Below are 27,045 nucleotides of genomic sequence, written 5' to 3'. Positions count from 1 at the left end.
TCAATAGTTAGCACTGTTGCCCTCCGCCATCAGGATTAGGGATCTTGTGTGCGTGTTTTTTGCATGTTCACACTGTGCTTTGTTTCCTCTTGGGGGTTTATTCTCCTCCACCATTCCAAAGGCACTCATTGTAGACTTATCGATATTTCCAAATTGCCCAGAATATCTGTGTGGGTGTGTGCACCATTGGTTCAGGGTTCTCACTGTAACTTCCCACAGTAATGACTGTCGGCATGACGTTATAGGTCACGACCTCCAACCATGTTAATTCATTTAATTGACCAAAATGGGAAAGAAAAAAAGAAATCTGTGTGCTTGGTAATTTATTTACATTTAACACGGCAATAATGACTTCAGTGTCCAGAAAACAAAAATGAAGACATGCTCAAGACAATGTAAATCCCAAAACTGCTGAATTTCTGAAGCCTAGTTGAATGCTGATCCAACTATAAAAAAAATAAAATGCTAATGGCATTTCTCCCTCTCTGACACTCCAAACTCTTACAGCACCGATCACTCATTCCAGAGTAGCAACACTACTGCTAGAAGCAGATCATTTGCATACAGAAAGCCTCCTTGACTTCAGTGGGAATTTCATGAACATTTTCTCACTGAGAGGCAGAAATACGTCATGAGTCCTTGTAGTAGTTGTTGAAGTTAAGACGCAGCAGGAAGTCTTCTAAATGAGGCTGGTAGCCTTTGTCCACAAGCTTGGAAACCACTGCAGACACAAACACAGGAAAATCTTTCCTTCATACTGCTTTTCAGACATAAGCAGAACTTCCACATAAAAATTATAAAGTTAATAAACTTTACCTTTAGGATTATAAGAATTACGTGCCACACAGTAAAACTTATCATGTTTACCTCTAACTTTATGACCAGTAAGAACTGAATGTTTGCCTTGGGTGTGTGCATGTGTGTGATCACCTTTGAACAGAAAGCGTGAGTAGTATTTGAAAGTGTTGTAAGACTGCTGCATGGCAATGAAGCTCGGGTGCACGGCCTCGCCCTGCTGACTCTGCCAGGCCTGAGCGATCAGCTGGCCACGAAACTTCAGGATCAGACTGAAGATGCTGTGGATGATGTTCATCACAGGAGCGGCTTTCTCCGTCAGCAGAGCCCTGCACAGAAAAGCCCTCTAATCAATTCAGGTGCTGTGAAGTGAAAACGTCTCGTGTGCGAATGTGGAACGTGTTATCGTGCGGTGTGGTGCTTGAACCTGAAGATGGCCCTGTTGAGGTACTCTGCGTGTGTGTGATGGATGGCGTCCAGATCGTTGGCACCGCTCAGTTTTTGGGTGAACTCGCTCCAGGAGACCTGCAGGATCTGATTAGCAATGTAGCCCTGGATCACCTTCACAAAGTGCTGCATCTCATGTCTGTACAGCTGCAGCTGTCGAAACTGCACAGAGCGTCCTGCTCCCTTTACCACAGCTGAAAAAAAGAGAGAGAGAGATTTCAATAACTGTGCATGATCTTGTATGTATACCAGCATATGTATTTGCAATTATCATGAAAAAAAAAAACAGAAACAAAAGGATGTGATTGCATACTGCTAATTCCAATTTACAGCCACTAAACTTTAACAATCCAGTATATCAAAGACATGAGAGAACAAATTAACAAAACAGTTTTGTGTAGTTTTAATAGTTTTTCAAACTATTCCAATAAACATTTACATAAATTAGTCCTGTATCTATCTGTAAAGTCTCTAAACACATTTAGAGCTTAATTCCGAATAAAGTGGACCAAATAATTGATTAAAACATTCTACCAAATAAAAAAAGCATAATTGTTTATTGACTGCCTATAGATTTCTATCTTAACCCTCTGGTCGAGCCTAACCCGCCAGTTGAAGAACTTGGATTTTTTTTTCCTGATAATAGTAAAAAGAACTTGACATTCTTTGTCATTTTTGAGCTTCAAAAAAGCAAGCTTTTAAGTGCTTTATTCCTCCACCCCACCAAACCTCACCCCACCACCCGACATTGTAAAGCCACACATAAGCTGCAGATGAAATCGAAAACTGCCAGGAAAAATGTTCCTTTAAGCCATAAGCTTGAACTGTGCCCTGTGTGAGGAGCAGCTCACCGGTGCGTTTGAGATGAAACCACACATCACTGAGAGACCACACCATGTGTTTGAGCTGCAGCAGGAAGGAGAAGAGGCGGTTGTACTTATTCATACAGTTGTCTGTTATTATGATATTCAGAGGCCAGTCCACCTGGAGAAGAGAGAGAGAGAAAGAAGGAGGGAAAGAGCGAGTGTGACAATCCAAACATGTAGAGTGGGTATACATTAGTAGCCCAGGCAACACATATAAAACGACCCTGCTGCACGCATTAGTTGCTAGGTGAGCAAGTAGGTAGTTCAGTTGGTAGGTAGATAATCTGGTATTTGGGTGGTTTGGTGGCTTGGCTGCTAGGTAGTTCAGCAGGTAGATAGGTGGAGGGGAGAGAAAAATTGAGTAATAATTTTTATTATTAATCATGGAATCGATTCTTTTGTGTGCTGATTCATGTATCGCCACACTGACACCAAAATTTTTAAAATGATTTATTAGATTTATAATAGAGATGCATCGGTAGATCAGCCAGTAACCAGAATTGCCTGTTTTTCAGTTCGATCAGCCATGACCGATCAGCCTTGAACTTCACCGACTGTGTGCCGAGTGCATGAGCTTCAAAGTAGTGCAACAGAAACATATTTATTCCCTTACATTATCCAATGTTGCACGCGTTAAAAATCCTCCGATCAGCGCCTTTTTCTTCAAACTCTCTGATTGAATTATTTGCAAACCCACTCATTACATACCATTACACCAGTCTCAGACACCACGTGCGTTAATCAGTCTCGAAACACGCGCGGTAAAAGCCGAGCTTCTTTATAATCCTACAGGAACATGATACATGCTTCTCAGTAAAAACGCTGCTTTTTGTTTAAGTTAAGTTAAAAAATTTTAAAAATTATAATAAAAGGGCTACATTAAATTGCCCATGTTTAATTCAATTGTGAAGCTGTTATATAAACCCACGGTACAAAAAGTTTGAGGTATGACCCAGTTTTTTTTCAAAATATTGCCAGTTCAACGTAATTTTGAATTATTGAATTGACACCTTGTGATAATATTATATCAGGTGCTGACTGATGATTCCTAACCATAGTAGTCTGGTAGTTCAGTAAAGTAGTTTGGTAGGTCATTAAGTAGGTAGGTTGGTAGCTTAGCAGGTAGGTTGGTAGCTTAGCAGGTGGGTAAACAAGCATTTCAATTGAACATTTTTAAGACAAACAACTTTTTGTCAAGAGGGCATAATGTGCTAGATTAAACTACTACAGGATCAATTCACATACACATTCCTTTCCATTCACCAGTATATGCACTTTTAGTACTGTATATCAGACTGTCCTCAGTCATTGGTGCTTCCCAGTAACTCAAACATGGTACTGGGTACTACATGAGACTATTATCTTAGGACAGAAAACAGATTTGAATTTAACTTAATTGTTCGGTGAGTTTGCCCCTAATAAAACTTAATATCCACCCCATCATTAAATCATTTTTATCCTTTTTGTAAAGGTTTATGGTTATAAAGAACCGTGGAGCAGAGTGCATCAAGTGGATAATATTAACAAAACAAAGGGGGGCCTGGGATGGTGGTGTCTGTGTGACCTTGTAGCGCAGCTCGAGGCAGTTGAGTGAGTCTGGAGCGTGAGGGTGAAACACCTCCGGTAGGTAGCGCAATGCGAACGTGAAGTTAGTGGCCAGCTCACTGTCGCCGTGCACACTGTACTGCATGGCCTTGTTCAGCATGGAGTTCAGGACCAGGGGGGTCAGCAGCTCACCAGGGGTTTGCCCACTGCCCAGCTGCACAAACACACATACAAACACATTAACACAATAATTCCACTCATTTTAGTATACAGATTATGTCACTTTTTTGGAAACCTCAAGTTATTTTACAGAATGGAAAAACAGGGAACGTTTTCTCTCTTGAGGTACAAGCTCTAAACGAGATTTTTTTTTTCAGGCTGCTGTCCAACTGATGTTCTGCTCTCACCTTTTCAAAGAGCCGGTCAGTTAGTGACAGTGCAAATTCCCCATCTTCCATCAGTAAAAAGTGCCTCAGCACTTCAAAGTGTTTCTCCACTCTCAGCTCCACAAAGAAATAATCCACCACCGCCTTATTCACCATTGACAAACTGAGGAGAAGGACCGGAGGGAGGGGGGCAGAGAGAGAGAGAGAAAGAGATTCATTACTCAACATTAAACAACTGATGCAATTATTCTGCCAGACAGACCCACACACACACACCACCTTCAGAAGGGGCAAGACTTCAATCTACTCCCAAATCTTCCCATTTTGTGCTTTTCCGTACCGTAAACACACTGCATATTTGAGCCAGTTGGGAAGAGCAGATTCACTGATAAGCTTTCAACTTTGACACACACACACACGCGCATTCAAATTGTCAAACAAAAATAAATAAAAAAATCTTGCAGTAGCATTCAGGTGGAATGGCTTTTGGGAAAACACCTCTGAGGTGTTAATTTGTACTTCAAGTTTCAAAACTGCGAGCATCATCAAACCCTGCCAAAATCACTGACTATAACTGAAGTGATAATAGAACAAAACAGCCTACTTAAAGAAAAGCTATTAGCATTTTAACAACCACGCTAATACACTCACTGTGTGATGAGTGGGGTCGTGACCGAGTGTTTCATGAGCACAGGGAGGGGCATCATCTCACTCAGCTGCACAGCAGTAGAGTCCGTCGCACAGTGCAGAGTGGAGTCCGCTGGGAGTCCGCTTGGCCCACGGGTCACCTGCTGTAGGAGCTGAGCTTCAGGGGCTGACACTAACCAACACACACGAAGGCAAAGACTATAGGGTTCAGTATAAGTGATCGGCGTACATGAACACCTCAAGCATTGTAATAATATATCATACACGCAACAGACATAAATTATGGTTAACACACACTTACTCATTTGCCTGTAGGAATCCTCGTACTGCTCAGCATGGTACTGGGAGGCCAGCTTGATGAGATAGTCGTCCTCTGGTCTCTCTAAGGGGGACAGTCCTAACCCCTGCGCCCAGGCAGTAAGACCCTCGTCCAGAGTGAGCAGCTGAGTTTGGGGAGCGGTTGTAGCTTCTGCAACATTTAAAAGGACAAGCTCAGACATCACATTTTTGGAAATCGGTGGAAATGCGGAATGCAGCCACAAGCTTTAATCAAGGTATAAGTCTGTGCTTAGTAATGTTCTTCTCCTTAACATGCTGGTAAACAACTAATATGTTATAAACTTGTTAAAAAATGCTAAAAATGTTAAAATATATTCCTGTACCGGTTAAATTTCCTGGGCCTTGTTAAAGCCTTAGTTTTTGTAGGTGCTAAAATGTACAGCAGCTACTGTTACTGTTCTTATAGTATAGCACTAATATTGAAATGTTATGATTTCATATATGACGAAAATATCTTTGCGTCACAATATAGGTTTTGTCTCATTATACACCAAAGCAAGATTGAATGGTAAATTTTCAACTTTAATTGTAAATAAATAAACAAATAAATCAATAAATTCTGTTATTCAAGGCATTAACTACTTGTTAGTGTGGTTCAGTGAGAACTGTAGAAGCTGAGCTCCTACAGTTTAAGTACTTCAGTGTGAAGTGCTTAAAAATATAACAGAACACAGTATTATGTCGCAGTTTATCTCAATACCGATATTATATCATCATGTCCCCGAGCCGTACTAACAATTTCTCTTTCTGTATTTACCTTTGTTTGATTGGACCTGTTCCTATCCCAGGGAACTTGGGGTACAAGGCAGGGTACAAATTCGAGGATTGAGCACAAACCCATCACAGGGCACAAGTGCACAAACTCACATCCCCAATCATACACTACAAGCAATTTAGAAACACCTGGGAAGATTTGGACTGTGTTAAGAAACCAAAGTACCCAAAGAAATATACAACTTAACATACAACCACAAATAGAAACCAGAGGCAAGATTCAAACACTAAATCCTGGAGATACAAGGTGATCATGCTAACCACTAAGCCATAGGCACCACCTATCTTAATGTTAGAATGCAATATCAGTAAACGTTTTTTGTTTTTACCTTGTGCCTCTTGGCTGTCTTGCTTTTTCTTGTCCTCTGTGGGCAGTTTGAATCCTGTCTGAGGGGCATCACTGTAAGAGCTTCCAGGCTTGATCCCTTGTACCACACAGCCTGCACCCAGGCTTGAGTCAGAAGAATGTCCATAGGCACTACCCGGGAGATAGGGTTTCTTAGGGACCTGTACCCCCATCACCACACACCCCACTCCCAGTGTCGAGTCTGATGAATGCCCATATGCACTACCAGGGAGGGGTGAAGGCAGCGGGTCTAATCCAGATACGACACAGCCGACCTTTAGTGTGGAGTCTGAGGAGTGACCGTAAGCACTGCCTGGCAATGGGGAATGTGTTTGTTTGGTTTCTGGAATCAGACAGCCCACTTCAAGAGTGCTGTCTGAGGAATGGCCATGTTTGCTCCAACGAGGTTGAGATAGAGCAACGTCTGAGACGAACTCTCCCACCTTTATGTGAGCATCTGATGCATGGCCATGGATATTAGGGGAAGGGGTTGGAGTAGAGACCTCAGAAACAAGCTGACCAATTTTTATGTGAGCATCAGAGGCATGACCATGGACATTTTGCAAAGGTTTTGGAGCAAGAACCTCAGAAACCAACCCTCCAATTTTTATATGGGCATCAGAGACATGCCCATGGACATTTCGAGAAGCAGTTGGTGTACTCACGTCAGAAACCAGCTCCCCTACTTTAATATGTGCATCAGAAGCATGACCATGGATATTTGGTAAGGGAACAGCCACAGTAACCTCAGAAACCAGCTCCCCTACTTTAATATGTGCATCAGAAGCATGACCATGGATATTTGGTAAGGGAACAGCCACAGTAACCTCAGAAACCAGCTCCCCTACTTTAATATGTGCATCAGAAGCATGACCATGGATATTTGGCGAGGGAACAGCCACGGTAACTTCAGAAACCAGCTCCCCGACTTTAATATGTGCATCAGAAGCATGACCATGGATACTGGGTGAGGGGAGGACCATAGCAGTGTCAGAAAAAAGCCTATCAGTCCTTATGTCAGTATTAACAGACTGGCACAGGGCAGTACTGGAGGAGGAAATACTTGTTACCCCCGAGAGAATGTTCTTAGATTTGCTTTGGACATCAAAGTCTTGACTACTGCCAATGATCAGAACTGGATCTATTGGAATATTCTCAGCTGATGTCCGAAGGGGCTGAGCAAGCTGCCCACTATCTTTGGCCTTCTCTGCTATGTTATCCATTGGTGGTTTTGGCTCCAACTCCACACCACATGCTGAATGTTCCTTATCTTCTTCATATAACTCCTTTTCACACAGTTTGTTTGTCTCCAGACATTTATTTCGGGCCACGTTTTGCTCTTGTGTCTCTTCCATTGGCTCCAATTCACTCACTCTAGCTTGTGACGCATGCCCCGAGGCAGCACTATCCTCCTGATGATGTGAAGTTTCTGAAGGGGGGTCATGTTGACTTGCCCCAGGCTCTAGGACTTGGTGGGAGAGGCATGGATGAGTAGAGCACGACTGGGGCCTGAGGCATTCCAGCGGGCTGTAGGGTGACGAAAAGTCATAGTCTAAGTCAGGATTTCTGGTGAATTCTGAGAGGTCAGAGCTGATGTCCTGTAGAGCCTGGGTAACTGCCACACTGTTTGCACAATGTTGCGGTTTTGGGAGGAAATCTGTAATGTCAATTTGATCTGAAATCAGAGCATCAACATTTCTGGTGGAGCCAGGGAGAACAGCAGGAGGTACAGAAGTACAAGTAGGCAGAGCAGAATTGTGGAGCTCCTGCTCCATGGGCAAATTTTTTATTTGTATCTCAGGAATGTGAGATTCCTGAGCTGGATCCTGACTGGGGCATTCCTGTCCTAAAGGATACCGCTCAAGCAGTGCCTGGAACATAACCATAGTCACATTTACAGTCTAAACAGGTTAGAAAATAAAGAAAAATAAATAAATAAATACATTTTAAATCACTAACTCACTAGAGTAGAATAATAATTAAATATTAAATTAATTAATTAATATTAAAAATATTATAATACAACAAAATTGCAGTAGGGCAGATATTTAAAAGGATGTTTACACTGGGCATGATAGGGTACAACAGACCACTAATTCAGAACAATCTAAATAAATGGAAAAAGTGCTCCAAGCTCTACAATAACAGTCACAAGCAACCTGTATGATGCGTTGGTCCTGCTGGAGGAAGTTTACTCTGGCTTCATGCAGTCTTATCCTCTGTACTTTCCACATTGCCCTGCGCTCTTTCTTAGCTGCCTCCTCAGACAGACGACTGTACTGCGCTATCAAATCCATCCTGAACACACACATGCACACAGTGTACTTCACATAGTGTTCAAAAACTAGGTTACAGTATACAATGTGATTGGTATACGAGAATGTCTGCAGTGGTAATGAAACACAGGAGCTTGTTGGTCTTACCGTGCCCTGCGCTCCAGTTGTTCCTCGAGGGCCTGCAGCCTCTGTTCTCGGTCTCTAAGCTCTCGGGCGAAACTGTAGTCATCCTCCTGCTGCTTCCTTTTAACAGCATTGCGCCACTGCAAACAGATTCCTGTTATTCACCTTTTCTGTACTATCACAGTAAATAAACTTGGTGATAGACTCAAATCATGACTTAAAATTACCTTTAATAAACATTTGATGTTTTTTTTCTTGTTAAACAGTGTAAAAAGAACAGAATTGCCTGCAGTTGTTTAATCTACAAAACTCTAAGTCTTACAGAATGCACACTATATATATATATATATATATTAACAGATTTGAGTACTCACTAAATTACTTACTTATTTACTCACCTACAGACTTGCCCATCTACAGTACCTACCCCCTTAACTACCTTACCCATCTACCTACCTATTTACATAACCACCTACTTACCCACTTACCCAACCTCCTACTTCTATACCTGTTTATTTATCCACATACCTAGGTGCTTATTTATCTAGGTACTTAATTACTTGCCTTACCCAACTTCCTACTTACAGTACTTATCAATCTGCCTGTTTACTTAGCTACCAACATAAATAGCTAGCTATTTAATTACCTACATACTTACTTAGCCTCCTATGTACTTACCCAGATTTCTACTTACTTGCCTTTCTATTTAAGCACCTACGTACACACTTACCCAAATTCTACCAACATCTTTATTTACCCACCCACATACCTATATACCTATCTAACTATTTAATTATCTACCCATTTATCTGGCTTCCTATACCTCCTATTTACCTAACTAGATTCATACTTGTTTGCCTATCTACTTTGTCATCTATCTACTTACTGTAGATTCCTACTTATTTATCTAGCTACTTACTCATCTATCTAATTACCTCTATATCTACCCTTTTTTTAGGATAGGAATTACCAGGGAAGTCACGTACAAAAGTCTGTCTAGACAAGCAAAGAGTTTCTTTTGTATAAACTGCTGGTTTTACGAACAGATTTTCTTTGGTTTCTTTCATATCAAACTAATTACACACAATCTGTCTACTTATTTGAAAGCACATGTTTCTCCTTCTGTTTCTGTTAGCATGTTTCCACAAACATGTTACGGAAATTATATGAAAAGACTATGATAGTGTGAAAATACCATAAAACACTCACATACCAAAATGAGAGAACAGTAAAGTTATGTTTACCCAATATGTACTGTTGTAGAGTCCTGTGTAGTATGTAATGTGTTCATTCGCTTGATTAAGGCAGGCAGAATGACATTAAACTATTCACACTCGATGAGGATGATGGTGAATCATTTGTATGAACACCAACTGTGAAACAGGATTAAGGTAACACAAAGCTTTCTTATCACACATATTTCTGTCTTAGTCAATTAATTGTAATGTTATCCATGAAAGAGCCAAAACTGGGTTACAGATTAATTGGTTTTAAGATAGTAAATCAATAGACTGATGTGCTTATTCTATCCCCCGGCACCTTATCTTTCATTATTAGAATCTTTTATATGATTACAAAGAAAGGCTGCTATTCTGGACTCACTAATGGAATTTTTAAATGCAAAAACGAAACAAATCATAAATCACACTCTTTCCTCCTCTGCAATAAATATCAATATAGCTGTGTAGCAGAGGTCATAAATAACTATACACATAAACAACAACCCTGAAAAAATAATACCGTGAGTTGAAATTCAGGCTGATGCTTAAAAGGGAAAATACTGCTATTTGCTTGAGATGTGATTGTGAAGCTGAGACATAACTCTGCTCTAATGGCCACAATAGTGTAGTCGAAGTACCACATTACATGTACATTTGACACTCAGGAAACCATCCCTACTATAAGAAATACTTTGTAGTCCTAAAATCACTTATATCTCATGCAACACACTTTACATTTATGTTCACAACTAGGAACTGTCTCAGATGTGAAGTGCCTGAAGCAGACTAAAAAGCCAGACAGGGTACTTAAAGCTCTGGGATAAATTAGCCAACACTCCTCCTGAATTTTAATTACATACTTTTCCATTTATGTCTCCACAATGACAAGCACTTATGTTCTCTTGAACCTCTCACCTCTTGGTCGAGCTCTAGCTGCTGCCTCAGCTCTTCAAAGCGTTCCCTCTTCTTAGCCTCCTCAGCCAGACGCTGTGACACCTGGCGGCCTGCAGGGGGTGCAAGAGCACAGTGAGCTCACAGCAACCATTTAAGGTCATTAACTTGCCTTTTGTTTTTCTTTTCACTCCCTTTAGGCTCGCTTTGTTACTCTGGCATGTGGTTATGAATGCATGAAGTTCTACCTGCAGGAAATGTGCGCACACGCCTGGTCTAAGACTGCGTTGCACTTTTGGCTCTGCATATGTCGAGCAGTGTGTCAGAGACATGTGTTTCAGGTTGGACTAATTGTTCTGCTTGGCTGACTGGAATAAAACTGGAACTCACTTTTAACAAATTAAGTTGTGCGCTTTATTTTTTCTAACAGTCTAAAAGCTCGTTCGGCAGATGACCCCATCGTGCCCCCATTTCAGCTTGAGATCATATTTTCCTGTCTCACTTGTCTTGAGGCTCAATAAGCTGATGACATATTTCATTAAGAGAGCAGCATTTGTTATATAACTGGCTGTATCTCATTTCGCTAGCATGGAGAAGCGATAGAGAAGAGTGTTGTGATGGATACGGTGCAGGGGACGCGCGCGCTGACCTCGGATGCTCTCCAGCGTCTTGGCTGCTGACTCTCTGACCTGATTGATGAGCTCTTGGCGTGCCAGCTCGGTACGCAACGCCTAAAGTATGAGCGAGAGAGAGAAAGAGAGAGAGAATGAAAAAGAGAAATAGATAGGGAGGAAAAAGAATGAGGATAAGAGTCATCATGAAAAAACGAGCACATTTCAGCCCCCTAGCATTAAATGTCCTGCATTCCGCTTAAAATGTGTTAATGAATTTCTCACAGATCATCACAGTGCCTTAAGTGAAAAATCAGTGCTTTTTGTCACATCTAGAATCACCCAAGACAACCAAGAGTTGTGGGACAGAATATAAAAACTAAAGCTTTTCCTCCAAAATGCCTCATTTCACATTACATTATACACAAGTAAACACTCCCACAATTGTGTGTGTATGGGTATATACACGTATGCATATGTGTGTATGTGCATATGTAGAGATATGTATACATATGTATGTGTATATATATATACATAGACGTGTATATGTGTGTATATTTTGTATGTGTAGATGTGTATACTTATGCTCACTTTTTTTTTTGATAACACTTGCACTATATTTTACTTCTGTATTATCCATATGTATATTTATTCTTATAATTGTACACCACTATTGCTTGTGTAGCTTGCACATAAGAATTTCACTCACGTGTACGGTACCAGTGTACCAGTACGTGATGTGACAATAATAGCGACTTGACTTGACTTGACTTGACTAGAAACATTTGTGAATTTGTTGCAGCCAGTGCCAGCGCAGTACCTGCTCCTCTCTGCTGATGGCGCTGTGCTTGGCAATGGTCTCCATGCGGCCACGGTACACAGCACAATCTCTTTCAATTTCCTCCACCTCCCTTAGAGAGAATGTCACGGCGATTCGCGGCACAGGCACCTCCGACCAGATATAATGCTGCCAGAGAGACAGGATGTGAACACGTATGGCTTAGGTTTCATTTCCACCTCCATAACAGCTGGAACTGGCACTCGCTAGGCTTAATCCTGATTGCTTCTATTCTTTCAGTTCAGTGTTATTCTAATTATCATCTTTTATGTTTTTGTCCCCTGTGTAATTGGTCAAACTAATTGCCATGTGCTGTGATCTTCATATTGCCCCATTCATGTTCTCTCTGAGCTGGAATGAATTCAAGAGAACGAGATCTGACGCAGGATTTGTCGTGAGGACCAGTCTGCCTAAGATGTCTAAAACCTTGCTTGCCACATGTCACATCAAGGAAGAAGAAGCCTTTATTTGTTTGCAAATCCCAGTTTGCTTTGAAGTTCGGGCCATAGCAAAGGGTCAGCCAAGATACGGTGCCCCTGGAGCAAAGAAGGTTAAGGGCCTTGCTCAAGCACACGACAGTGGCAGCTTGTGGCTTGGTGCTGGGGCCTGAACCTCCAACCTGATCAGTAACTTCCCTAACCGTAACCTGTAAACCACTACAGCCCCTGTTGAGCCACCCCATGTGCCGTATAGTCTTATAGGCAAGTAGATGTATGTACAATCAGTTGCTCCTGTGCGGTCACTAAAATGGAATCGTTCAATCATTCCCTCAATCATTTTACTCCTGGCAGAAAGTAAATTAACCCCTTTACTTCTAACTTAGATAACATGCAAAAGATGTAGTATTCAGGTCTAGAAACATATAGTAGAAAAATGACAAAATAGGATCACGTGGATGGGTTTTCCCAGGCCGCCACAGATGCACTTAAATGATTAGCTAACACCAGGCGAGCTGAAGGTTTATGCAAATAGCAGACTTTTGTTTCTGCAACACCACAGCATGTGCTTGACTTTGAACATCAGACCTGTGGGCAACAGATTTTCAGCAGGTTGATGGTTTTTCCACAGACATAAACATCGTTGGCGATATGGCGAAGGAACACGGGCACGCAGTCCTCCGCATCCTGCGAGATCAGAGTGTAGCCCTGCACCCAGAAATGCTTATCTACAAAGAGACAGAGGGAGAGTCGTGCTCGGAATGCATAACAAACTTCAATCAGCATTTGCGCTGTATACATTTGCTGTAGTTAGACAGTGAAACGTTCCTTTCCAAACATGCACGCTCACCTCTGTAGCTGAGGTAGTCCTCGTTCACCTGGATCAGGAACTCTTTATACACGTCTCTGAAGACTCCGCTGTACACCCAGTCTGATACAAACCTACACATGGTGTTTAGAACAGATTGATCTGCTTCAGCATTGTTTGCTGGAAGAAAATAAACCTCAACCTCAAATTTCACTAGTGTTTGACCAGCTTCAGGCGAGAGTGTCATGAATACCAAGAGCAAAGCAGAATTCATAAATAATTCCAATCGATATGTTGTGCAAACAAGTGTAGGTTCCACAAATATGCGCTTTTTATGGAGTGTATGTACTGTGTGCCGACTTCATTTACAGCGGTGAAAAGCTGCCCGGTGGAGGTATCCTGACGAATTCTTTTTTCAGTATGTGTAAACCGAGTACGAGACCTTTATGTAGAGATGTTCATCTCTGAATAGGGCATGCATCTGCTACGTAAGCCTGAAGCAATGTCATCATTTAAGCTGAGACTCACTACCTTCAGCAAGAGCAGTGCTAGATTACACTCAACCCCATCAGCCTCAGCGTTTCCCATTAACTTGATGTACCATATGTCCTGGAAATAATTTCTGGAAAAATCAATTCCCGACTAAATCAATAACTCTTTCCCGAGTACATTTCAGCAGTCCAGAGGAAAGTAATTCAAAGTTAGACTACGTGCGAGGGACTCATAATTTAGAATTTGTTTAATCAGGCTGTAACTGGCTTCATTTAAAGAGTGTCTGCTCATCTCTGGCCAAAAGCTGTCGATGTACTTCTTGGAGGACTGATCCGAAAATAAAGAGAACGCACTCAATCGATGGATAGATAGATCGACTGAGAGATAAATAAAGAGAGGGAGAGAGAGAGAGACAAAGAGAAGAAAGGGGGGGGGCAAGCACTGACCGTGTGTAAGGCTCACAGCTACTCTTAAGCAGAGAAAGCAGCACAGGGTAGTTCTCATTACTGCAGTTGCTCTGTGCTTCGTTATACAGGTACGAGAGAAGCTTCACCCCCTACAGGAACAGCACAACTCCACCTGTTACAAGCAGCACCTCATATATGATTTAAAACCAACCCCTAACGATACTTACCACAGGGAACGTAGCCTGGCGTGCCCCAGCAGCACCGTCCACACAGCACAGCTCTGCAAGGTACCTGATCCACACCCAGAGAGGGTAGAATAAGCATTGTCGCACCGGCGTTCACCCTCTTAATAAAACTAAAACAAGGCGTAACGCTGTAAAAGCCACGGCTCTTACCTGAGCTGTCGACCCAGCTTGCGGAAATGGAAGCCGATTGTGAGGAGGCTGAGAGAGGCGGGCGTGCACAATACACACGCTCTGTAGTAATGCAGGTAGCGCCGCAGGCCACCTGTAAATGCCTGACACACACAGAAACAATCACACCATTATTCGGTTCGTCATTTGTCTTAAAATACAAATTAGGATGGGACAGAAAGCTGATGCCAGACCAGCCCTGGACAGCAACTCGTCCTTGGCGTAAAAAAAAAAAAAAAAAAAAAAAAAAAAACCAAGGTTAGAGACGATGCATAGAGGGCCATTACCTGAAACACCAGGCCTTTCTTATCAGCAGAGCCCAGAGAGAAGCGGCTCAGGCGAAGGTAATGTGTGCCGTACTGCGCCAGCTCCTCTAACAGGCGCGACACGCTCTCTGGGGACGTTCCCGACACGCACACGTCCGCACGCACATCAAACTGAACGCTCGACTGGAACAGAGGAAAAGATTTGTACACACAGAAGTCCAGAAGTGTAGCATCACAGGATTCTTAAAGCATTTGGAAATATACTCTTATCATCATGCTAGAGATATGAAATAGTGTTTTCATTACATCTAGTCGAGGCATAGTGACGTGCTCCTCAGCTTGGAGGAAGCAAAAATTACTTCTCATCAATCAATGTTACTTTCAGACTTGTACTTTAATGGATGGCTAGACAGTTATTTAATTAAACACGTGGCACTTTTTTGAGTAGGAAAAAAAACTCAGCACTTTTCATGTTGATGAGAGAAAAAAAAAGCAGCTCAGATGATCTGTATACTGTAACCATAACAACCAGTCAACTACATCTCTTGTTCAAACGTAATATCTAGCTAGGTATGTTATTATTTCTGCAAGCAAGCAGCCTTTTCCTCACTGCAAGGAATTGCTTCTCTAACATCCAATTGGACAAAAGTAGAAAAAAGTGGCTTGTCGCCATGGTTACATTATGTCCATAAGCCACTTTTTTTCCATATCAGCACATATCCTCACTCTGAAACGTCACACTAATAAAGATGCTTCTAAAAAGCTATGTGATTAACGGCATTATCGTTTATTCGTCCATTCTCTTGTGCAATGGAGAGTGTGATTACCTCATTGAGGGGAAATGTAACAGAAGCCACCCCTATAAGTACGTTAAGGAGGTCTTTAACCAGCTGAGTCTGGCAGTCCAAAGGCAAGGGCAGGAGAGGAGAAGGAGTTTGAGAGGAGAGCATATTCCTCATCTCGCCTTCCCAAAGCCGATATAGCTGATCGAATGCTTCTCTGCCTGCTTCTGTCAGATATGGAGGCTCTTTCTGACCTGGAGGACTGGAGAGACAGAATGCGAGAGACAATGATTAAAAAAAGGCAACACGAGTGAAAAAAATGTCGAGCTGGGAAATGGGTTAGATGGATTAAATGTCCTACTATTACTGGTTGTTTACCTGCTGAAAGACAGAAGTAAGGATAATCTGAATCACTTCTATGCCAATAATAAACTCGTATAAAATAATGTACACTCGATGAGAATTAGTTCTAATACTGTGCAGGGCCATGCTTTGCTCTCGAAACAGCCAAATTCTTCACGGCATGGATTCCACAAAATGTTGGAGACATTCCTTTGAGATTCTAGTTTGTGTAGACATGACTATACCGCGCTACCCCTGGTAATTTTTCAGGTGCACTTCCAGGCCCCATCAGAAAGGTGGATTCACATCCAGTGACTGGCAAGGTCACGGAAACTCATTGTCATGTTCATGAAACCAGTTTTCTTCGTAACGAATTATCATGCTGGAAGTAGCCATCAGAAAATGTGTAAAGTGGAGCTTTAAGGGGATTCACATGAGGCATTAGCTGTGGCATTAATGCGGGGACTTCAAAATTAACAGTCTCAAAGCATGCCAAGGAATCATTCCCCACACCATTACACCACCTCCACCAGCCTGGACTGTTAACACAACGCAGGTTTGGTCATGGACTTATGCAGTTGGTGCCAAATTCTGAGACTTCCATCTGTGTGCCTCAAGATCTATCAGACCAGGATGCCTTGTTTCAGGCTTCATCTGTTCAGCTTTGTTCAGCCTGTGTCCAATACAGCCGCAGCTTTCTGTTCTTGGCTGACAGAAGTCTAACCTGACACGGTCTTCTGCTGTTGTAGACAGTCCTCCTCAAGGTTCAAAATGTTGTAGCTTTCCCAGACTTATCAGAGTTACTGTTGCCTTTCAAACTGTCTAAAGGTTCTTTGTTGACTCTTTGTTTTTACATTTTCAGTCCTTTTTGAAAGAAAAAAACAACCACAGTTACAATCACATTTCGACCACATGAACCAAAATCATGGTCTGTACCTCCATGATTTCATACATTGTACAGCCACCACATCATTGGGTAACTGAATTAGTGCACAAATGTATATGTGTATAGGTGTTCCTTATGAAGTTCCCAGTGAGTCTATATTAAACCATATGAACTGCATTGTGATATTTTGAAATTAATGGTGGGGAAAGTCATGTCCATGCAATAGCTGAAGACATAAACGAGGCGAGTGACACTGACACAGAGTACAGCAGTTTCTTGGACAAAAACAACAATTACTTGGAAGATTCGGACATTCTGTCTAACAAAATATTCAGGCTGTTGACTCGTGTGCCAAAGTAGTGGGTAAAAGACATGTTTGAGGAGGAGGATTTCAGCAAGTTTGCCAGATTCCAATTTGACTGGAAAATGAGAAACCATCATCCATGCCGTGAGAACAAAATGAGTAAATAACGACACACCTGTTGACGTAACTTTATTTCCTATGTTCGGAGGAGGTGTGTTGCGATTTGTAATGGTAACAACTTTATATGCAGAGCAAAGCAAAAGAGGAACCTCATCCAGCAACAAGTGGGCACCTGTTATAGTGAAGGAACTGCTACCTTTCATTCAGCTTTGTATTCTCCAACTGCCAGCAAGGAGAAATTATTGGCAACAAAATAATTTCCAGATTAATGGTAAGCACTGTTGGTCCAGCATTGACAGTCTGACTCTCTCTCTCTATATATATATATATATATATATATATATGCGTAATGTTCCCTCCGTGCTTGATTGGTACTTTAGTTTCCTCGCACTGTTCGAAGACAGCCAGTGTTTTGGCTGGTGTTTCCAAACTGCTCATAATATATGACTGAGTGTATGGGTGTGTGTGCTTGTGGCTTGCAATATGATGGCACCACATTCAGGGTGTTTCCTTGCCTTGATCCCTAGGTTCCCTCGGATAGGCTCCAGACAAGCACTATAAATAATAAATAGATGTATAATAATAATAATAATTATAATAATAATAATATTGTGGTTATCAACAACAACAACAATAATGATAATAATCGGGTATTCTGACCTTCAGTGGTGGCCAAAAGTATTGAAACACTAAAATGAAATTTAATGTTTTAATGACACTCAATTTCTTTTTTTATAATAATGTTAATCTAAATAATGACTAACTTATTTTATGTAATGAAATTGCGCTACAACAATTAATATTTATTATAAAGTCCTTTATTCTTCAATCTTCTGCTTTCTTTACTATTGTCCAACGGTTTTCTATTAAGCATCTTCTCACCTTGTCATCATAGATCTAGCAAAGACCCTTCTATTGATCCCATATGCATCCCTTTTACTCAGTGCTGGATGCATAAAGTAGATGCCTACAGCACCAAAAACAAAATGCTTAGCAAGAAAGCTTCATTGGCTCTAAAGGATGAGCTCACTCAAGGTTTTTTATGAGTCTATTTAATTCCCATAAGGGTCAAGAAAAGTAAGAGAAGGAAGCAAGAGTGCAACCAAACCAAGTTTGTAATGCCAGCATGTCTGACTGCTCCCAAACTGAATTTGCTAGATCAGCTGGTCGGATATTATCAATTTAAGAATTGTGAATGGTGTAGGAGGCTGTTCTTCTTCTTGGCTATGAGATGCTACAATGCATACATTGTGCAAGGCGTACTGAAGAGCCAAGTACATGAGTGGCTACAAGGAGTGACCTGGCACAGGGACTGGTTACCCCAGCGACAGCATAGAGCGCTCCACATACAACAGTACCTGAGGGAAACATACTGTATCTGAGGCATGACTGTGAGAAACTCACAAGAGAAAGATCTGCAGGGAGTGTGTGTGGCCAAGGATTGGCACTGATTTTCTTGCCGCTGCCACCATCTGTGGGTTCAGACAGCGCATCGAGGCTGTGCGCATTGAGTGCTTTGGCAAGTACATCCATCGACATCTTTAGTAACAAGATGATGATGATGACATACACTAACTGTGTACACAGGACAAACATCTATATAGAGATATAGTTACTGCATTACCAGAAAACATGAAGATATGGCATGAAAAAAAAAAACAAGCACATTTGTCAACATTTTTCGTCCAGCTCGATTTATGCATTTTCTTAAAGAACAAATAATATTAATAAACATTAGGACAAAGGCAATAAGTTACAATAAAAGGCAAAGGCTTAAGCTCTTATCTGCTTCAGTGGCTGGGAAATTAAGGTTTTAGTGAATGTTAATAATTTAATAATGTTATTAATGTTAACCCTTTAAGAAAATAGTTTTCAAGCAATGCTTAGGATTTTGGATGTTCTTTAGGCACCTTAGATCTTTACAGGTTAATAATAATATTATTTTTATCTTTTGTGTTATCTTTTTTTTTTGGCATAATTAAGGAATTACTTAGGATTTGACAAATACACTTCATATGTATATTTACACTATGTGCTTTTATTGCTGCTTAGACATGCACTTCTTAATATAGAAAAAAGTTTGCATTCTGAAATGATGACATCCTACAAAGGATATAAGACATATAGGGATACAACCACAGACCCTTCCAAATTTCCTGTGTAACCTTTGTATGTGAGTCACCTTTCAGTTACTGTTCTTTATGTACGATTAGTTTCTAGCTCAGACAGTACAGAAGATGCAGCCTTAGGAAGAGAGGAAGGTCTGACAGACACATAATTCCTGCTCCGGTTCTTCACAAAGGTTATTCTTGCTCTTACCAGCCCACGTTTTCCCAGCAGCGACGTCTAGCAGGTACAAACGTTCGTAAGGCCTCCCACACATCAGGCTCAGGACTGGGGCTCTGCTCAGACTGCGAGTCGGGAGTCAGATTAGACGCAGATTGGAAGCCTTCATCTTCAGACTGATCCAAACCCTGAGGAACCTGGACCGAAAAATAGTGCTTTTATTATTTTTGAGTAAAATATTTAAAACATTGATTTCAGAACCTTCAAAATCTTGAACTTCATCAACACAAAATTATCTTTAAAAATGTAGAGTAGTACCAACCCTAAAGGAAAAAGCAACAATCTTTATCATTAACACATTCACTGGCACAGCTTCACAAGCAGCCAAGAGTTTACTTTCCAAGTTGCAACTCTTTTAGCAAATTTCCCACCATGCTTTTCAAACATGCTATTCAATACTATACCATTCAAATACTACCTGGAGATAGTAGTGCATTTAACTTTAACTTCATCTCGGCGTCAGTGGGACGACACAGCAGTGATTAAGTCCTTCAGGTTGGTCTTCTCTTTGTACCATCAATCCACTTACTTATTCAAGCCATTATTGTATGCATTTTATTATGCATACGACCTGTGACCTTTCAGCTGCAGTCATTGCGGTAGGGGAAGTTATGTTGCTGAGGACACCACACTCATATTATCAAACACTTGGAAATGCCAATAGGGCTACAGGGTATGTTTTTGGACTGTTGGAGAAAACTGGAGTACCCTGAGGAAACCCACCAAGCACAGGGAGAACATGCAAACACCAGACTCACAGTCTTGAAGTGAGATTTAAATGTCCAACCCTGGAGACCCGAGGTTATCGGTCATCATAGTCATCGTGCCCTCATTTGTACACTCAACTCAAACTCTTCCCAATGAATGCCAAAGTACCGGTTAACATTTAGACAAATAGCTAGTCCAGGTCAGTGTTCCCATATAAAAATGCAGGCATGATGGGTCGCCATGCCAACGAGACCCCCGCCATGCCTACATGACAGGCATTTTTTTAATCCCAAATAAAGCCAACTGAATGTGTGATCAGAGGGATGCAGTTTTGCGAAGTTTTGATTAGCTATCTCACTGAATTAATAATAATTAATAAAATATATAATAATAATAATAATATAAATAATCATTATTAATTAAAATTTATTATTATTAATAATTATTATAATTACTTATAATAATTTTAAAAAATCATAATTAATGAATGTTTAATGTTGGCAACTGGCTTGTATAGTCGATGTTTAATACTGTCGGTATGAAAAAAATCATAAATGGAGATTACTTTAAACACTTTGAAAAGTTGAAGAGTAAAAAAATAAATAAAAAAATTGTGCCCAAGGTGTAATAGTGAAAGTAAGTGCATATCCACATGCATATAATGTGATGAACTTACATGATTGGGACTAAACAGCTGTGTTGCCATAAACAAACCACATGTTGGTAAAACTTCTATTTGCTAAGAAGAATAAAGATTGAATTTTGGAGGTCATGTGGTCTGATGAGCTCAGATCGATGCATGATGTGTGCATAGTGCCCACTGAACAAGCCTCTGGAGGTAGTGTTATGATCTGGAGTTGCTTCAGTAACGTTATGAGGCAATAAAATAAAGTCAGCTGATAACCTGCTCATTTAGTACATTCAGGTCATCTCATTTATGGAGTTTTTCTTCCCTGGCCGCGCACGCACATTCCAGGACTCAGACTGTAATAGTGTTTCTGGGAGCATGAGGAATCATTTTCACATGTTAAACAGCCACCACATTGTGTGCTGTAATCAAAATCACAATCTTAGAGTGTGTGACTTTGTTTTTTGGCCAGGCAATGTATTTATACATACAGTGTATTTAAACAACAGTTATTTAAAACTGGTATTTGATGTGAGCAACACAAAAATGTTCACTCTCAGTAATTGTCCAATAACACATAAGTGCTGCTGAAAATACTATTATTGAATAAAGGGCTTGGACTCTCCAAATCAGCACTACTCTGTAGTACACTAATAGAACGATACATATTGGCCCATATTACAGTTGTGCAAATGCCAATGACGTTGTAAAAACGTGAGGACGTGAATGTGTAGGACACACAAATGGGCATGTTTAAACTACAGACAAAGTGCTACTGAAATGACAAATGGCTTGGCCTCTCTGAATCAGCACTACACTGTCATAAACTCATGGAACTTACCAATTGATAGTCTTGTACTGCTCAAAAAATAATTAAACAAAACATTTTAGCGTGTACACTAAAAGCCTTCGTCACCCTGAAAAATTTTCTAGGGGAAACACTGCAAGTTTCCACCGTCACTGAGCTGTAAGGCATTTTGGAACTTTAAATCCAATGTCGGCCATCTCCACATCTGGTATCTCATTAATATGATAATGAATGAGATGAAAAGCTCTTGCTTTTTCGTTGTTCAGTGCTGAGAGCAACAACTGACATCAACATTTTTTTTCCTTAACATCAACAAGCAACAAATTAGCATTACCAGACTGACCAAACACATCACATGTTTATATCTAAAGTTTTGCCTAAACGCAAAATGACCCTCAACCAAACCATTCCTGACGGATTAAAGTGGCGATCTCTTACCCGTATATATAGTCCCGTAACATCTGCATTACTGGGCACCGGTGGTAAGTCCAGCCGCACGTCCAAATCTGTTGTGCGCGAGTGCTGCAGAGCTCCAAAAAGAGACATTCTGGTGTCCCGCTCAAACCTCTCCTCACCTTCCAGTCTCCTCTCTAAACCAAACAGTCCAGTCCCTGGTGGACCGTCCAAAATGCTTAGAGTCCTACACACTCCCCCAAACGCTCCCCATTCCTCCTCACACATTAGAGCCCAGGTCCTGCTCTCCAGTCTCTGCAGCTCCTCGCTAAGGTAACCCGGCAGTGGAGGTCTGCGCAGCACAGGCCGTTCCCGTCGCATGCAGTCCCTGCTGAAAGAGGACACAGGAGGAGGACCTGAACCTGCCAGCTGTGCCAAGAGCTCCAGCACCGAGTCCAGCTCAGTCAGACCGGAGGAGCGGCCTGCTTCACGCAACTGACCCAGGAGGGACTCGAGCCTGTCTGCATCCTCAGTGCGGCCCAAGACGCGGAGGTCGAAGGAGATCATAAGCATTTTGTTGTAAGAGGGTGTGCTGGCTAAAGCGTTTGCCGTCGATGAGGTGAGTTTGGACGAGCTGTCCTGGAAAAGTTTGGAAAGCAGTGTGGTGTAGGCACGTTTTCGGAGGGTGCGCAGGAGTGCCGCGCGGGAAACACCTCCACAAGAGCGTCGCTTCCATGACACTCCACAGAGGCTGCTGTCACAGAGCGCAAACAGGAGACCCGTAATGCTGCTGCTGCTCGGGGGACAGGAGGACATCTCAGATATGCCACGGTTACGATACATGATGACCTGATCAGTGTACGATGTCACCTGCAAGAGAAGAAATAAACACAATTACATTATTAATGATGTCCCTGGCATACAACAGGCTGCCAAAAGTTCCTGGACATTTGACTATTGTCAGAGAAATGGCGTGGACACATTTAGTTAGTTAGATAGGTGGTTGGGTGGTTTTTATGATACTTTACCGATCTCGAGGGTAATTCCAAACTTCCCAAATGCAGGTTTGTAAATGTGATTGCACACAATAGAGCTTACGTATAGCCAGTAGACACAATGCAAATGTAAGAAAGTTACTAGTGCACTCTAAGCCACAGAATATACAGAAGGGCCCAAAAAATGTATACACACTTCAACATGAAAAAAAATATGCCTCTCTTCTTACTGTACCATCACACCATCAGAGGAAATAATAATACTGTACCACATGCTTGCCGCCATAATTCAATTAAAGTTTTTTTTTTTAAAGCATAGATAACTATTGCAGTGTGTATACATTTTTTGGCCCTCTGTATATGAAAGCCTATACAATAAGTATAATTCATGAGTAAATGTTAAAAAACAGGGAGGGGGGTAAATAAATAATAATACTAAGTGAAATGCAGTGCAACCCCTGATGTGCAACTGCAGTGAATGCCAACAGTGCAAATAGTAATAATTGTGCCATAGAACAGCATGAAAGCTTTGCCAGATGGTGTAATCATTGCTTGTTTTATTATACACACACACACATTCCTAGCCCCAGTCCAAAAGAACCCCCTGTCCTACACATTCTTAGAGAAAGCAATAAGGGGAGCTTGGCAATCACACCTATGTTCACATTCCCATCAGTGGAGCTGTTGTTGAGTGTGTACAGTACCCAGCTTTAAGTTCCTCGCTGTCTGCATCTCTGATGACCTCACCTGGTCCCTGAAGTCTTTTCTCCTGATCAGAAAGGCACAACAGCACCTGTATTTGCTAAGAAGACTATAAAGTCCCACAGGTGCTCCAGGATACTCAAGAACATTTAGCGCTGTACCATTGAGAGCATCCGTACAAACTGCATCTCAGTGTGGGACGGCAACTGCACTGCTTCAGAAGGCAAACCACTTCAGAGGGTGTTGAAAAACATCATAAGAGTCTTCAGCTCCCTAACATTGAGGACAGTTACAAGAAACGGTGTCTGCAAAGGTAGAGAGGCATAATCGAAGATACTTCTCACTTCAATCATGGACTATTCACCCTTCTCCCATGGGGCAGGTGCTACAAGTGCCTCAGCACCTTCACAAACAGACTGAAAAATAGCTTTTATTTTTTCCTCTGGTGGTTACCACACTTAACAGCTGATCACACAATGTTAACCAATACACCAATACACTGTTACATTCTGTCTATATTGCACTGCTTCATCCCACCATTAACAGCATATTTATCATTGCACTACTGTATATTCCAGCCATATTAATTCTGTATAGACTAGGGATGGGAATCAGCGGGGGTCACCCATTACCTACCAAGGTGCAGATTCGATCTGTATCGAGACTCTATAAGTATCACCTTATCACAGTATATATATATAAAAAGTATGCTGCCTGACAAAGTGTAAATAGTTTAGAGCAAATTAAACTAGGTTTAAAGAGGAACAGCAATATTTTACCATCAAATGCAAAAGTACATAAATTATATGTATAATTTTTTTTTAAATAAATATGAGTCAGTATGGTGACACAGGAATTGCCACACAAAAGAATTGCGATACATAACTGTTAATAATGTTAACAGCATGTTATCTTCTTAACACATCTTATTCACTCCGCAATGTTTCCAGTTATCAAAAAGTTTAGAAATTAGTTTTTTAACACACCAACAGATGGGAGCACAAAAGTGTGCATACAATCACAGGAAGCACCGACGAGCAAGTCAGAGCCAAAAAACATCATCCCATGTACATCAGGAGCTGTGCATCTGGTGCTATTTTGACCACATGCATTACCACGTCTGCTTATTCATCATGGACAGCAAGTTAGAGCAAACAGCGAATGTGAAATTCTTCACGCTTTGAGAGTGGAAGAACATAGAAAGACTTTCAACAAACTCAATTCACAAAAATGTCAAAGCCATCCGGCAACCTGTGCACGATGATACAATCCACAACATTGCTGCCAATGGTCACACAAAACAGTCCAGGCAATCCTTACATGTGAACTGAACATGTGTTGTGTTGCTGCCAAGTACTGCTAACCCAGGAATCGAAAGAACATTGCATCTGCCAAGAAGTCAGTGTCTCGTGGATGACCCAACCTTCACATTGAGGATCAATACTGGTGATAAAACTTGGGTGTATACAGTATGTACGACCCTGAGACGATACAACAGTCTTGACAGTGGAAGAGCCCATCAGCTTTACAACCGAAAAAGGCAAGTCCATAGCTTGACAGGAAAAAATACTGTTTAACATTTGCCCATTTCAGACCGTTTCAAATTGAATGTATATGCATGCTCATCGTCTTATGCATTGAGAATTCGTCCCCAGGGCCAGACCATCAATAGCGAATTCTACTGCCAGATTTTAAGGCATCTGGGGAAGGACGTAGGGTGAAAAAACTAAGCTGGTAAACAGAGCTAATCTTTATGATACCACCTCGAATACAGTATATTTCTATATATACCATATTCTTATTACCTACTGCACTGCTGTTATAAATCACTCTACCCTCTGGACATATGGACCCATACCTTCATTTACCACAGTGTTATTCACTGTAACTAACCCACTTAATCCCCTTCTGGTTGGATGCCAAGTGCACTTCATTGGCTTTGAACATTTACCTTGCACAATGACAATGAAGCAGAATCTGATCTATTCTTAGGTTTCTCCAGGACCTGAGCTCAGAACCTGCGTTCTAACTGTAACACATCGTGGTCTAAACACATATTAAATGTTATTAGAGGATGAGGAGCTGACTGCAGTGGTGTGTGTGTGTGTGTGGTGCACGAACCCGGCAGCTTCTGGACTCTACAGCAGCACTGCAATGTTGTTGTTGTGTTTGCATCCGTTACTCCTATCGCGCGCATTGTTCAAACCGGAAATAAGAAAAGCCTGGCTAATTAGTAGTCGTTTTAATTTACTTGGAGTTGACTATCGCGTCTAATTTAGACTCAGGCCGCTATAGCGCCTGAATAAAAAATAAAAAAATAAAAAAACCCAGACCATCTCTTACGCCTGTCATTTTGCCTTGGTGACCGCGCTGGATTCAAAAAGCCTGCCCCCAGCCTCATTCGATTGGGCAAAATTCACTGTCCTGAGATGCCATTGGCTAAATTTTATGCGTTAGAAAGAATAACTTCCGGTATGATAGCCCGCCTACGGATGTGCTTTAGGCTTTTATTTATTATTATTTTTATTCACATAAAAAAAAAAATAAATAAATAAATAAATCCGCAGTAAGCAACATATTTAAAGCGCAAATTCTACTTTATTTAAATCTATTGGTATATAAAAAAGAGTATATGGCATTATAATATTTAAAAAAGGCAAAAAAAGACACTCAATGTATACATTGGACATAGATAAAAAACAGATCTAATAATAATATGAGGTATACTACTACTACTACTACTAATAATAATAATAATAATAATAAATATTCTTGTATGGCAACGATGATTGGGGCCAAGCACCTACACTATCGCCACCCAGGCATACCAGAAAGACAGAGGGCATGTGCATTCATTAAATGGGAAATACTAAAAGGACAGAAGTGACAGTTTGTCAAAATGTACACTGACTCTTTGACACTGACAAAAAGTCTAAAGACCCCTAAAAATGTTCACTCTCCTGAGATTTGTGCTGTACAGTATGAAGCATCTGTAAGTTTACTTACATGCATATGATCACAATGAAGTGACAGCCATATTAACTGGGACGTGAAGGCTTTAATCTAAATAACACTATTGTTTTATAATAATATTGTACATGGT

At 41.1% G+C, this 27,045-nt stretch overlaps 1 protein-coding gene across 1 annotated transcript; it reads right to left on the bottom strand.

Moving 5' to 3' along the window:
* Window positions 1-306: 306 nt before the first annotated feature.
* tubgcp6 (tubulin, gamma complex associated protein 6) lies at window positions 307-26,254 on the bottom strand. Its single transcript, XM_053481672.1, has 24 exons — window positions 26,064-26,254; window positions 22,291-23,115; window positions 19,682-19,845; window positions 15,756-15,972; window positions 14,950-15,111; window positions 14,645-14,766; window positions 14,477-14,540; window positions 14,289-14,398; window positions 13,393-13,484; window positions 13,131-13,270; window positions 12,088-12,234; window positions 11,306-11,387; window positions 10,681-10,769; window positions 8,570-8,685; window positions 8,306-8,444; window positions 6,130-8,017; window positions 4,989-5,156; window positions 4,691-4,859; window positions 4,061-4,202; window positions 3,673-3,867; window positions 2,094-2,226; window positions 1,223-1,436; window positions 931-1,124; window positions 307-721 (listed from the first exon to the last, which is right to left on the bottom strand). Exons 1-24 carry the CDS (start codon window positions 26,115-26,117, stop codon window positions 630-632), a joined length of 5,718 nt encoding a protein of 1,905 aa, XP_053337647.1. The 5' UTR covers window positions 26,118-26,254; the 3' UTR covers window positions 307-629.
* Between the last annotated feature and the right edge of the window lie 791 nt (window positions 26,255-27,045).

The sequence above is a fragment of the Clarias gariepinus genome, chromosome 2 (genome assembly GCF_024256425.1).
Source record: "Clarias gariepinus isolate MV-2021 ecotype Netherlands chromosome 2, CGAR_prim_01v2, whole genome shotgun sequence".
Lineage (NCBI taxonomy): Eukaryota > Metazoa > Chordata > Actinopteri > Siluriformes > Clariidae > Clarias > Clarias gariepinus.
This window is presented reverse-complemented; position numbering and strand designations above follow the sequence as displayed.